The sequence below is a fragment of the Bufo gargarizans genome, chromosome 1 (genome assembly GCF_014858855.1).
Source record: "Bufo gargarizans isolate SCDJY-AF-19 chromosome 1, ASM1485885v1, whole genome shotgun sequence".
Lineage (NCBI taxonomy): Eukaryota > Metazoa > Chordata > Amphibia > Anura > Bufonidae > Bufo > Bufo gargarizans.
In genome coordinates this window covers 69,758,747-69,772,980 of record NC_058080.1, presented here as the reverse complement: position 1 = coordinate 69,772,980, position 14,234 = coordinate 69,758,747, and the positions used below count along the sequence as shown (strand labels likewise).

The 14,234-nt window shown below is 45.1% G+C and overlaps 1 protein-coding gene across 1 annotated transcript in view; it reads left to right on the top strand.

Moving 5' to 3' along the window:
• STK32B (serine/threonine kinase 32B) overlaps positions 1-11,803 on the top strand; it is a 282,862-nt gene extending 271,059 nt beyond the window's left edge. The window contains exon 10 of the mRNA XM_044282748.1: positions 11,602-11,803. Within this exon, the coding sequence (XP_044138683.1) occupies positions 11,602-11,674 (73 nt within the window). The 3' untranslated portion in view covers positions 11,675-11,803. The remainder of the gene's footprint in view (positions 1-11,601) is intronic.
• Positions 11,804-14,234: the final 2,431 nt, after the last annotated feature.

Sequence of the window (14,234 nt, the reverse complement as noted above, 5' to 3'; positions counted from 1 at the left end):
TGCTTTGATTACTGCTTGAAGGAGTTCCCAGAGATACTTAGCACTTGTTGGCCCTTTTGCCTTCACTCTGCGGTCCAGCTCACCCCAAACCATCTCGATTGGGTTCAGGTCCGGTGACTGTGGAGTCCAGGTCATCTGGAGCAGCACCCCATCACTCTCCTTCATGGTCAAATAGCCCTTACACAGCCTGGAGGTGTGTTTGGGGTCATTGTCCTGTTGAAAAATAAATGATGGTCCAACTAAACGCAAACCGGATGGAATAGCATGCCCCTGCAAGATGCTGTGGTAGCCATGCTGGTTCAGTATGCCTTCAATTTTGAATAAATCCCCAACAGTGTCACCAGCAAAGCACCCCCACACCATCACACCTCCTCCTCCATGCTTCACGGTGGGAACCAGGCATGTAGAGTCCATCTGTTCACCTTTTCTGCGTCGCACAAAGACATGGTGGTTGGAACCAAAGATCTCAAATTTGGACTCATCAGACCAAAGCACAGATTTTCACTGGTCTAATGTCCATTCTTGTGTTCTTTAGCCCAAACAAGTCTCTTCTGCTTGTTGCCTGTCCTTAGCAGTGGTTTCCTAGCAGATATTCTACCATAAAGGCCTGATTCACACAGTCTCCTCTTAACAGTTGTTCTAGAGATGTGTCTGCTGCTAGAACTCTGTGTGGCATTGACCTGGTCTCTAATCTGAGCTGCTGTTAACCTGCGATTTCTGAGGCTGGTGACTCGGATGAACTTATCCTCCGCAGCAGAGGTGACTCTTGGTCTTCCTTTCCTGGGGCGGTCCGCATGTGAGCCAGTTTCTTTGTAGCGCTTGATGGTTTTTGTGACTGCACTTGGGGACACTTTCAAAGTTTTCCCAATTTTTCGGACTGACTGACCTTCATTTCTTAAAGTAATGATGGCCACTCGTTTTTCTTTACTTAGCTGTTTTTTTCTTGCCATAATACAAATTCTAACAGTCTATTCAGTAGGACTATCAGCTGTGTATCCACCTGACTTCTCCACAACGCAACTAATGGTCCCAACCCCATTTATAAGGCAAGAAATCCCACTTATTAAACCTGACAGGGCACACCTGTGAAGTGAAAACCATTTCAGGTGACTACCTCTTGAAGCTCATCAAGAGAATGCCAAGAGTGTGCAAAGCAGTAATCAAAGCAAAAGATGGCTACTTTTAAGAACCTAGAATATGACATATTTTCAGTTGTTTCACACTTTTTTGTTATGTATATAATTCCACATGTGTTAATTCATAGTTTTGATGCCTTCAGTGTGAATCTACAATTTTCATAGTCATGAAAATAAAGAAAACTCTTTGAATGAGAAGGTGTGTCCAAACTTTTGGTCTGTACTGTATATTACTACTTTTGGACAATAAAAGCACATAGAAAAAGGGACAGGATAGGGACAGTGTGGTGCTAGTGTTTGGTTTGACATATTTTAAGCCTTGATCTGGAAGCAAGCATGCCTTGTAATTGATGGGGGAGGATGGGATAACATGCACATAAGTCCATGTCACCCCTCCCCCTGGGGTAATATACACTAGTTATACAAGGAAAGGAAGATCTATAGCTCTCTCTTTTCTCTCGGAATCCAGTCAGCATGTCCCCTGCTGCCCAATTCCCCTCCTCTATGCAGTCTGAAACCATTACTGGGTAAAGGGGGGCTGCATTAAACTACTCAAATAGTACAGCAGCTAGATATATGAAACAGTACTTGTTTTAAAGATAAGAATGTAACCTTTAAAACAATACCAGTGCGAACCAGCATACAGCCAGAAATAGAACCGGTAGAGACCAGGTTGGGAATGGGATCAGATATTACTTGCAGATCTTACTCCTGACCTGGTTTCTAAAGACTCTGTCTCTGGCTGAATAGTGGCTAGCACCGCTTAGATTATCTGCTTTAAAAGATGTAGCTCATATCTCTCACTGCTATACAGCCTGAGATAGATTAGTGTACCTTCAGCCTCACTTCAGCATTATTATTCAAGAGGAAAGCAAAAACTCACTACAGCTACATTCAAACGACCATATGCCATTTTTGTAATGACTGTCACACGGCCATTTTTGGAACCAATTAAAGTCAATGGGGCTATTCACATGGACCTCATTTTAACGACCAGTGAATATCAGCCATAAAAAAATAGGACAGGTCCAGATGGATGGCCGTTTTCATGACTAGAAGGACATTAAAATCAATGAGTGCACCTGTCTAACGGCCGTTAAAAACTGATACAGTGGTAATAAAAGGCCTTTTAGGAGTTAAAATAAAAATTACTTCATCCACTTGCACGCACAGAGACAATCACCCCTTTCTTGATGCAGAAGAACCTGCACTGCCAGCGTGATGATGTCAACATGCGCTACCAACATGATCGCTGGAAGTGCATTATGATGTTATCACATGGGGAGCGCAGGTTCTTTTGCATCAAGTGAAAATTGACTGTCCCTGCCTGTGAAAGTGGATGAGGTGAGTAATTTGTTTTCCTTTCAGTATAAAAAAATGCTGCACATTAATAATGCTGGGGGCCACTCTGGGGGACATTGCTACTGCTGGGGGCAACTCTGGGGGACATTATTACTGTTGAAGGCCACTCTGGGGGCATTATTAAGGCTGGGGGGCACTATGGAGAACTTTATTAATGATGGGGGCCACTCTGGGGGACATTATTATTGCTGGGGGCCACTATGGGAGACTTTATTAATGTTGGGGGCCACTCTGGGGGAGATTACTACTGCTGGGGGCCACTCTGGGGGACATTATTACTGTTGAGGGCCACTCTGGGGGACATTATTAATGCTGGGGGCCTCTATGGGGGACTTTATTAATGCTGGCGGCCACTCTAGGGGACATTATTAATGCTCTGGGCCACTATGGGGGACTTTATTAATGCTGGGGGCCACTATGGCGGACTTTACTAATGCTGGGGGCCACTATGAGGGACATTATTAATGCTGGGGGCCACTATGGGGGACATTATTAATGTTGGGGGCCACTGTGGAGGACATTATGTATAGTGCAGAGGATGGGATTTAGATAAAATGCCAATGACAATCATCCACTTTTTTTTACAGCCATTAAAACCTTATGCAACGGCCGGACAGACATAAAATGGATGCAAAATTGGTTGAAAATGGCCATGAAAAACTGACAGTGTGTCCATTTTTCGAAGCCATGTGTGTGAATGTAGTCCAAGCCCTCGTTCACATTTCTGTTTTTCATTGACGTTGCTGTGCGTACGTATTCATTTTAATGTATTGGCTCATACATCAGTAGTTTTTTACTCGCCATGGATCAGTGAAAAAATCAGGAAGACATGCAGTACTTTGATCTATGATGCAGACTAAACAGGCCTATTAAAGTCTACGAGTCCGTGAAAAATCTGTGACACAACATAGATGGCATCCGTGTTGCGTCCCTGTTTGGTCCATTTTTCACTGACCGCTGCTATTTCACTGTCCATGGAATACAGATGACACACAAAGGGCAAAACACAGATACCACACGGACAACTTTATGGATGAAACACGATTTTTTCACGGACATGGAAATGTGAATAAGACAGATATGTCAGGAGAGCGGATATGTGCTCTACAAACTTTCTGTTCACTCCTCACTTCCTTTCTTACTGCAGACAGCGATGGAGACTATTCCAAAATATAATTTTTCATAAAAGTGGCCAATTTAATCCCTAGGCAGCAGTAGGTTGAGATATGTCTTTTCACTCAACATCATTTTTCACTTTAAACAAAAATTTAAGCAATGCTTTTTTGTCATTTGCACTGGTCCTAAACTGCAAATCCAGTGAGGCAGTTAGTTTTTCCTACGTCAGACTGGGCAGTGCCTGGTGTAAAAGGCACACTGCCGAGAATGCAAAGATGTGGGAGATTTCAGCTTTGAGGCTGGCAGAATTGTGAATGCAGCTAGAAGCAGCCCTGTACCTCACATGGATCCAGAGATCTCCCCAGTCATTGCTCTGCTAGATTTATATCAAGCTGACAGCTCAGGGGAGTGTATTTTCTGCTGCAGCTCAGGGGGCGTGTCCATGCTCTGCCTATCACAGCTCAGAGGGCGTGTCCATGCTCTACCTATCACAGCTCAGGAGGCAGTTGAAGGATGAAGCTGAGCATGTGCGGCCTTCTCAGTGAGCAGCTCAAAGAAATAAGAAAAAACATACAGCAGGTGGCGCTATACAGATACATTTTACTGAATAACTCAGTCGATATTTTAAATGTTTCATTAAATGCAATTACAAAGATATTCAGATCCAGGTAGTGGTTTGAAAATTGTAGAATATTTTTTGTGGGACAACCCCTTTAAGTTGCCACTTTTCAGTGTTTTTTGTTGTGTTCAATGTCAATTTGCTGCAGCTGCATATTTAACGTGTTCGGAGTCAAGTTAAATTTGCTACATCTGTTTGTAGGTTATAGTGCAGGCACATTGGTTGCCAATAATGACACAGACTGTTTTCCTTTATAAAAACTCATCAGACCCCTTGCCATTAGTTCACAACACCCTTCGTTCCCCCCTTGTCACGGACGGTGTACAGGAAACAAGGCAAAGCAACATGTATAAACGACTCGCTGGATCCAAAAACTAAGGAACCAAGGGAGACCCCTGCAGAAGACCTGGCACTTTCCCTGGCTGCTCAGCCTATGCAAAGATCCGAATGGTGGAGGTTTGCATATCCACGAACCTTGACTATAAAGCCCTGAGCACCCTACAATAGTGAGGGGACACGACCACCGGCTCCCTACACAAGATACGGAGGGAGTCAGGGTCACCTGGGATCCAGCAAACAGATAATAACAGATAAAGGTACAACACTTAGCTTTGACGCAAACAGGAGGACAGAGTCAGCGTGCACACACACTCCAGGAAGTAGTATAAGCCGCTCAGAAAAGCCTTCTGGGGAAGAATTTAAAGGGAAGCAATTAGTCCAACACATGACAGCTGAGAGAGGCTGACGAGAGGAGGAGCTGAATATCACAACACAGAAACTCAAGGAGGAGGTTCTGAAAGGCCTCTGTCAGAGCTTCTCAGCTGCCTGGTTGTGACAGTACCCCTCCCTCTACGAGTGGACTCCGGACACTCAGAACCCACCTTCTCAGGATGGGACCTATGGAAAGCCCTGATGAGACGAGAGGCCTTAATGTCCGTCACTGGGACCCACATCCTCTCCTCAGGACCATACCCCTCCCACTGAACAAGGTACTGAAGAGAACCGCGGACAAGACGAGAATCCACAATCCTAGAGACCTGAAATTCAAGATTCCCATCAACCATAATCGGAGGAGGAGGCAAAGGCGAGGGTACAATGGGTTGAACATAAGGTTTCAATAAGGACTTATGAAAAACATTATGGATCTTCCAAGTCTGAGGAAGATCAAGACGGTATGCAACAGGATTGATGACAGACAGGATTTTGTAAGGCCCAATAAACCTAGGACCCAACTTCCAGGAGGGAACCTTCAATTTGATATTCTTGGTAGACAACCACACCAGATCACCAACATTCAGGTCCGGACCAAGCACAATGTCTCTTATCAGCCACACGCTTATATCTCTCACTCATGCTCTTTAGATTATCTTGAATCTTTTGCCAAATAGATGACAAAGACGAGGAGAATCTGTCCTCATCAGGTAAACCAGAAGACCCCTCTCCCGAGAAAGTCCCAAACTGTGGATGAAACCCATATGCACCAAAAAATGGTGACTTATCAGAGGACTCCTGACGACGGTTATTTAAAGCAAACTCAGCAAGGGACAAAAAAGAACACCAATCCTCTTGATTCTCCGCCACAAAACAACGCAGATATGTCTCCAGATTCTGATTGACGCGCTCTGTCTGGCCATTCGACTGCGGGTGGAAAGCAGAAGAGAATGACAACCGAACCCCCAAGCGAGAACAGAAAGCCTTCCAGAATCTGGAAACAAACTGCGTGCCCCTATCAGAGACTATGTCTGAAGGAATACCGTGCAATTTGACAATGTGATCAACAAATGCCTGCGCCAGCGTCTTAGCATTGGGCAAACCAGGAAAAGGGATGAAATGCACCATTTTGCTAAAACGGTCCACCACCACCAGAATCACAGTCTTCCCCGAGGAACGAGGCAGGTCCGTTATGAAGTCCATGGACAGATGTGTCCAAGGACGGGAAGGAATGGGTAAGGGAAGGAGAGGACCTGATGGCCGTGAATGAGGGACTTTGGCACGAGCGCAAGTCTCGCAGGCTGCCACAAAACCCTCAACCGACTTACGAAGCGCAGGCCACCAGAATCTCCGAGCGATGAGATCCAGTGTGGCTCTTACCCCCGGGTGCCCAGCAAGGACCGTATCGTGGTGTTCTTTAAAAATCTTGTGTCTTAAAGCGAGAGGCACAAACAACCTCCCAGGAGGACAAAGATCAGGAGCCTCTGACTGGGCTGCCTGCACCTCTGCCTCCAATTCAGGAAAAAGAGCAGAGACCACCACACCTTCAGCCAAAATGGGACCCGGGTCTTCAAAATTCCCGCCTCCCGGAAAACAACGTGACAGGGCATCTGCCTTCACATTCTTAACTCCAGGGCGGAACGTGACAACAAAATTAAACCTAGAAAAGAACAACGACCATCTGGCCTGTCTCGGGTTCAGACGCTTGGCTGACTCCAAGTAGGCCAGATTTTTATGGTCAGTAAATACGGTAATAGGGTGTCTGGCTCCCTCTAGCCAATGGCGCCATTCCTCAAAAGCCAACTTGATGGCCAACAATTCCCTATCTCCCACATCGTAATTTCTCTCTGCGGAGGAGAGTTTTCTTGAGAAAAAGGCACACGGTCGCCATTTGGCAGGAGAGGAACCCTGAGACAAGACCGCCCCCACACCCACCTCAGAAGCATCAACCTCAACTATGAAGGGTAAAGAAACATCAGGTTGCACCAAGATGGGAGCGGAAGCAAAACTCTCCTTGATATCAGAAAAAGCCTTACGCGCCTCTACTGACCAAGAAGAAAAATCTACCCCCTTTCTGGTCATATCAGTGAGTGGTTTAACAATAGAAGAATAATTCAAAATGAACTTCCTGTAATAATTGGCAAAGCCCAAAAAACGCATCAGTGCCTTTTGATTCTCAGGAAGCTCCCACTCAAGCACAGCGCGGACCTTCTCGGGGTCCATGCGAAAACCAGAAGCGGAGAGAAGAAACCCCAGAAATTGAATTTCTGGAACCGCAAACACACATTTTTCCAGTTTCGCATATAATTTATTCTCCCGCAGGATGAGCAAGACCTGACGTAAATGTTCCTTATGAGTTTTGAAATCGGGAGAAAAAATCAAAATGTCATCCAAATACACCAATACAAATTTTCCCATCAAATGATAAAAAATGCTGTTCACGAAATGCTGAAAAACGGCTGGGGCATTCATCAAACCAAAAGGCATAACCAAATTTTCAAAATGGCCCTCAGGGGTATTGAAGGCCGTCTTCCATTCGTCCCCTTCTCTGACCCTGACCAGGTTGTATGCCCCTCTTAAATCTAATTTGGAAAAGACTTTAGCCCCAACAACCTGGTTAAATAGGTCCGGGATCAGAGGAAGCGGATAAGGGTCACGAATTGTGATATTGTTCAGCTCCCTGAAATCCAGACAAGGTCTTAAAGAACCATCTTTTTTCTTAACAAAGAAAAAACCAGCGGCAACAGGTGACTTCGAGGGTCGTATGTGTCCTTTTCTCAGACTCTCAGAGATATAAGCACGCATAGCGATCCTCTCAGGTTGGGAAAGATTGTATAAACGAGATTTAGGCAGCTTGGCGTCTGGGATGAGATTAATAGGGCAATCGTACTCCCTGTGCGGGGGCAAATCCTGAACTCCACTCTCAGAGAAGACATCCGAAAATTCAGAGAGAAAAGATGGTACAGTCTTAGTAGCAACCTCAGAAACAGATGTCATGAGGCAATTCTCTCTGCAAAAGTCACTCCAACCATTTATTTGCCTCGCTTGCCAATCAATGGTGGGGTTATGCTTAGTGAGCCAGGGCAGCCCCAACACCAGAGGGGTGGGTAAACCGCTAAGGACGAAACATGACACATCCTCAACATGAGCATCACTCACAATTAAACGGATATTGTGAACTATGCCCTTTAATGATTTTTGAGAAAGTGGAGCGGAATCGATAGCAAAAACAGGAATATCCTTTCCCAAAGTGCGCACCTGGAAACCATGAGTTATCGCAAATTGATTATCAATGAGATTAACCGCTGCTCCACTATCCACAAAAATCTCACAAAAAATGTTCTTGCTCTCTAGCGCCACCCTAGCCGGCAGGACAAAACGGGAACTACAAGCAAATGGAAAACCTTCAATTTCCGCCTCAACCCTGCCAATAGTAACAGACGGAACATTTTTAAAAGATTTTTTCCTGTTTGTTTCTTTATTACTCCCAGAAAACTGCCTGAATCTCCTAGAGGGACAAATATTTGCCAAATGATTTATACCTCCACAACAAAAACAAACCCTCCCATGCGAGCTGAATCTTCTATTGTCAGAAGCAATCAACCCCAGCTGCATGGGCTCCTGCTCAGAAGGGGCTGACGGCGACTGAGACCCCTGCGCACAGAGCGGGACCGCTGCACTGTCCTGGGACTGCGTATGACAGGAAGGAGACATCTCTCCTCTCTCTCTAAGACGCCTGTCAATACGAACGGCCTGAGACATAGCAGAGTCCAAAGAAATAGGCCTCTCATGAAAGGCAAATGCATCTTTCAATCCCTCTGAAAGACCATGGCAAAATTGACTTCGGAGCGCAGCATCATTCCAACCAGTATCAACTGCCCATCTCCGAAATTCTGAGCAGTATATTTCTGCGGATTGTTTACCCTGGCATAATAGACGTAGTTTAGACTCAGCCAGAGCAATACGATCCGGATCATCATATATCTGACCCAGGGCTAAAAAGAATTCATCCACTGAACGGAGAGGCCGTGCCCCCTCCGGCAGCGAAAAGGCCCAGGACTGAGCGTTACCTCTGAGCAGCGATATAATGATCCCCACCCTCCGTTCCTCATCACCAGAGGAGTGGGGAAGAAGGCGAAAATGGAGTTTGCAAGCCTCTCTAAAACGCACAAAATTCTCACTACCCCCGGAGAACGTATCCGGGAGCGAGATCTTAGGCTCAGAACAAACTCCATGAACGCAAGCTGAACCGGTCACTTGAAGCTGAGAAAAAGTCTTACGGAGATCAGCTACCTCCAATGAAAGACCCTGGAAGCGTTCAGCCAAAAGTGAAACCGGATCCATGCTTGAGACGGTTATGGCGGCTTATAATGTCACGGACGGTGTACAGGAAACAAGGCAAAGCAACATGTATAAACGACTCGCTGGATCCAAAAACTAAGGAACCAAGGGAGACCCCTGCAGAAGACCTGGCACTTTCCCTGGCTGCTCAGCCTATGCAAAGATCCGAATGGTGGAGGTTTGCATATCCACGAACCTTGACTATAAAGCCCTGAGCACCCTACAATAGTGAGGGGACACGACCACCGGCTCCCTACACAAGATACGGAGGGAGTCAGGGTCACCTGGGATCCAGCAAACAGATAATAACAGATAAAGGTACAACACTTAGCTTTGACGCAAACAGGAGGACAGAGTCAGCGTGCACACACACTCCAGGAAGTAGTATAAGCCGCTCAGAAAAGCCTTCTGGGGAAGAATTTAAAGGGAAGCAATTAGTCCAACACATGACAGCTGAGAGAGGCTGACGAGAGGAGGAGCTGAATATCACAACACAGAAACTCAAGGAGGAGGTTCTGAAAGGCCTCTGTCAGAGCTTCTCAGCTGCCTGGTTGTGACACCCCTGTGCGATCAGCCCAAGTGCATCAGTTCCCCCAGTGCCATCAGTTCCACAATCCCCCCAGTGCCATCAGCTCCCCCCACCCCAGTGCCATCAGCTCTGTTCCCTCAGTACCTTCAGCTCTCCCCCACCCCAGTGCCTTCAGCTCCACTCCCGCAGTGCCATCGGCCCCTCCGTGCCATCCACTGCCATGTCCCCCACTCCCCCAGTGGCATCAGATCAGCCCCTCCATGTCCCTCACTTCTCCAGTGCCATCAGATCAGCCCCTCCATGTCCCCCACTCCCCCAGTGCCATCAGATCAGCCCCTCCATGTCCCCCACTCCCCCAGTGCCATCAGATCAGCCCCTCCATGTCACCAACTCCTCCAGTGACATCAGATCAGCCCCTCCATGTCCCTCACTTCCCCAGTGCCATCAGATCAGCCCCTCCATGTCCCCTACTCCCCCAGTGCCATCAGATCATCCCCTCCATGTCCCCTACTCCCCCAGTGCCATCAGACCATCCCCTCCATGTCCCCTACTCCCCCAGTGCCATCAGATCAGCCCCTCCATGTCCCCTACTCCCCCAGTGCCATCAGATCAGCCCCTGCATGTCCCCTACTCCCCCAGTGCCATCAGATCAGCCCCTCCATGTCCCCCACTCCCCCAGTGCCATCAGATCAGCCCCTCCATGTCCCCTACTCCCCCAGTGCCATCAGATCAGCCCCTCCATGTCGCCTACTCCCCCAGTGCCATGCCATCAGATCAGCCCCTTCATGTCCCCCAGTGCCATCAGATCAGCCCCTCCATGTCCCCTATTCTCTCAGTGCCATCAGATCAGCCCTTCCATGTCCCCACTCCCCCAGTGCCATCAGATCAGCAGCTCCATGTCCCCCACTGCCATCAGTCAGCCCCTCCATGTCCCCCACTCCCATCTGCCCCTCCATGCCATCCATTGCCAGCTGTCCCCTTTCAGTGCCATGTCCCTAGCACCAGTGAAATAAAATACTTACCTTTCCTGTAGGGGCGCCGCTCTACAGCTCCTTCCTCTTCTTTTCCGTGCACTGCACACTAGCTAGTGTTTTATCGATCGAAAAAAAAACACAATAAGGAGAATTCTTCATATGAACTGTTTATCCCGATACAGTTTATGGAGTACCTAGTGGATTAAAGTGCCATATGAACTGTTTGCCTCATTCCATTACATTGAACATCTAGTGGATCAAAGTGCATTAATGGACTAAGATACCTCCATATCAGAGTGTTTTTATTATTCATTATATGGACTGCTTGCACAATTGTATCCATTTTCATCTCAATTTTTTATATTTTTATTATTGAGTGTAATTATTGCAATATAATATTTTATCTATATTTTTATTTTTGTATTTTAATTGTCCTTATTGCTGGGATATATTCTTGTAAATAAAACCCTATTTTTGCTGCATTACTCTAGATGTCCGAGTGCCTATCCAATCTAATCTTTCTTCGATTATTTTTTTGTGTCGATTCAATTGAGTAATCGTTTCAGCCCTAAATCTATGTTATCATCACTTGCCCAGGACAGATTTTCACCCTCCAGTAATAAACAGTTTACGGTATCCATTCAATGACAGCAATCATAGATCTTGAATAAGTGTTTCCCATCTCATATGTCATCACTTTGTGATCGGTTGGGTGCTGACTTTTGGGATCCTCACTGATCCTGAGAATTAAGGAGATGTGGAGCTTTTAATGTTCTTTAACATTTTCTTCAACTTTTCCAATTTTTTTTCTAGACTCAAACATCAACCGGACAAGGTGGACAAGCTTCGGGCACAGAGAACAAAGCACACAGTCAGCCACACATAAAAGCTCAAGATGGACACACCACAAATAATAACATTTTGGTCCACGGCTGTACAAAAGGATGCAGCAGCTTTTAGACTGGATACAAAATGGTGGACGTTACCGGAAACCCTTTTATTTGCATGTCTTCACCTGGAAACATGGACACTGGCTCTTCAAAAATGTGACTTTTTTGAAGCACCACATATCAGACTGACGTTACACAGGGCACTAAAATTACTTTTTATAAACAAAAAATTCACTACGTAGCTCAACCAGTGAGAAAGGACAAAACTTTAAGATGTCCTGGAATGAAACTTGAATAGAAAAAAAAAATTTTAGACCCAGTTTTCAGACTAAGACTGAAAACTAAGAATGGCATCTCCCGATGTTCACTGTGTGTTTATCAGATAGGTTGTTCTGAAGACTTATGTCTGTTCTGAAGATGTCTGTCTCATGTAGAGTCACATGTAAAGTGGATTCCTTTGTGAAATTCAATGTTGACAATTCCTAAGCTGGACATCTGCTCATCACTTTACACTAATTAAAAGGATGGTCTAGTTTAGGAAACCCAATCTCATACATCTTATTAGGGAATTCTGAGTAAATATATATAAAACTTTTTAAAATATTTCACTGATTGGATTCAAACAAGCCAAATGATTAAAAACAGGGTCTTTACAAGGTTAGTGCAATCATTGCTGAGCTTTAGACTCTCTTCTTAGCAACCTTGGATGCTGACTGTACATTAGACTCCATGATATGTACATATTCATAGTAATAACAATGGCCAAATTGGGTCAGGTGATCAAAAAGTTGGTGCCTATTGGCACGTGAGACCCCATTTTCTACCCTATAGAAGCACCTAGACCGTTTATGCATTCGCCAAGCTAGGAACATAAAAAACTCCAGAGTAATTAAGAATGGTAATGCCCCAGCTACTCTGACAACTTCACATCTCACAAAAAGAGTTTGCTGCTGTTACATCGCTGATATCCCATTCCTCCCCCGTGCACATAAGTGTAAGGGTATGTTCTAGAAATTAGCAAATTTCTTGAAATTCATTTCAGGTGTGATACTGATATGCAGAAATTCTTAAAACAACCAATTCAAATTGATTCTACCTAAATCAAGAAAACTGTTAAAGGACCAGAGGTAGACACATGCGTAATGCTCAACTGGAAATGAGACCTGAAAGTAAGTTCTCCTTCCAAAAGAACAAGAGTTCTGAGTTTCCCTAAATTAGGCTTCTCTCAATGAGTCATGAAAGTCAGTTCTGCTAAAAGATCAAGGAAACGGAGTGTCTGAAGAGAAAATTGCCCTTGTTAACTGAGTGGCCTTTGTCAGGGTCTTGGGGGTGACTTTCTCAAATTCGGGGAAACCACCTAGTATGCATGAGGAGTCTTGTTATCTATCCAAAGCCTACATTTCTGTGGAAAATATATGCAAATTAGCATATCTTACTTCTGGCATCAGATAGGCTTAGTATTCTTCTCTTTTTGCAAGAAACCCTCATTGGAATATATTTCCCAAAAGCACTGATTGAACAGTTCGAGGCTACCACCAGGGGAAATGATTGAACAGATCAAGGCTACTACCACATTTTCCCCTGGTGGTGGCCTCGAACTGTCCAATCAGTTATTTTTCATAAAGAAAAGCTAATTTGCATACCTTTGGGTTTCTGGGAAAGAAATTCTAATTAGCTTTTCTTGCCACTCAGCTGACGAGGACAATTCTCTTCAGACACTCAGATTCCTTGTTCTTGTGGAAGGAGAACAGACTTGCACGTCTCTTTTACAGTGGGATATTACGCATGGGTCTCTCTCCTGAAACAAATCACACAAAAAATCGGGATGAATTCCAAATTGAATCATTTGTCTGTAGTATGCTCACATGGAGTTCTTTGTGTGCTGAAAGAAACTGATTTGGAATCTGCTTCAGGATTCCTCGTGCTTTTTTATGTGGTTTTTGATCCTGCCCATTTCAATAGGATGTTTTGGGTGTGCTTACGATGCAAAATCCACACCAAAAATGAATGTCACCATTTTTTTAAACTGCGAGCGAAAAAAAGCAGCATCATGTGAGTTTTCCTGTTGAAATGAGTGGAGCTGATTTGCTAGCATTTTGAGCATGGTTTGTGGGTGCAGAACCCACAGTACAATACACATAAAAATCTACATGTGAACATATCCTAACAAATTGTTGGCAGAAAAAAAATAATTGGTAGGTGTCTTTCACAACATTGCCGCTAAGCACATATCCCCTAAAATGCATGCAGTACACACTGATTCACACATGCAGATTCCCATGCCAAAGCGTATTTAACACCAGGGCTGTAGGCGCCATTAACTGTTATTCATTTGACCCAATCGATTCTTTCATTTCTGGAGGGTATGTGACATTTGACCCATCAGTGCTTCTCCCCTACCTTTTTGAAAACACATGCACTCTTGGCTTGAGGGAATCTGGCAACAGTTTTGACCATGCTAAACTGCTGACATCACTAGGTAGGGGCTGGAGAGAGTTCTACAAAACTTACCTTTTGTGGAGTTTTTTTATAAGGAGTAGTGAGAATATAAAGTTT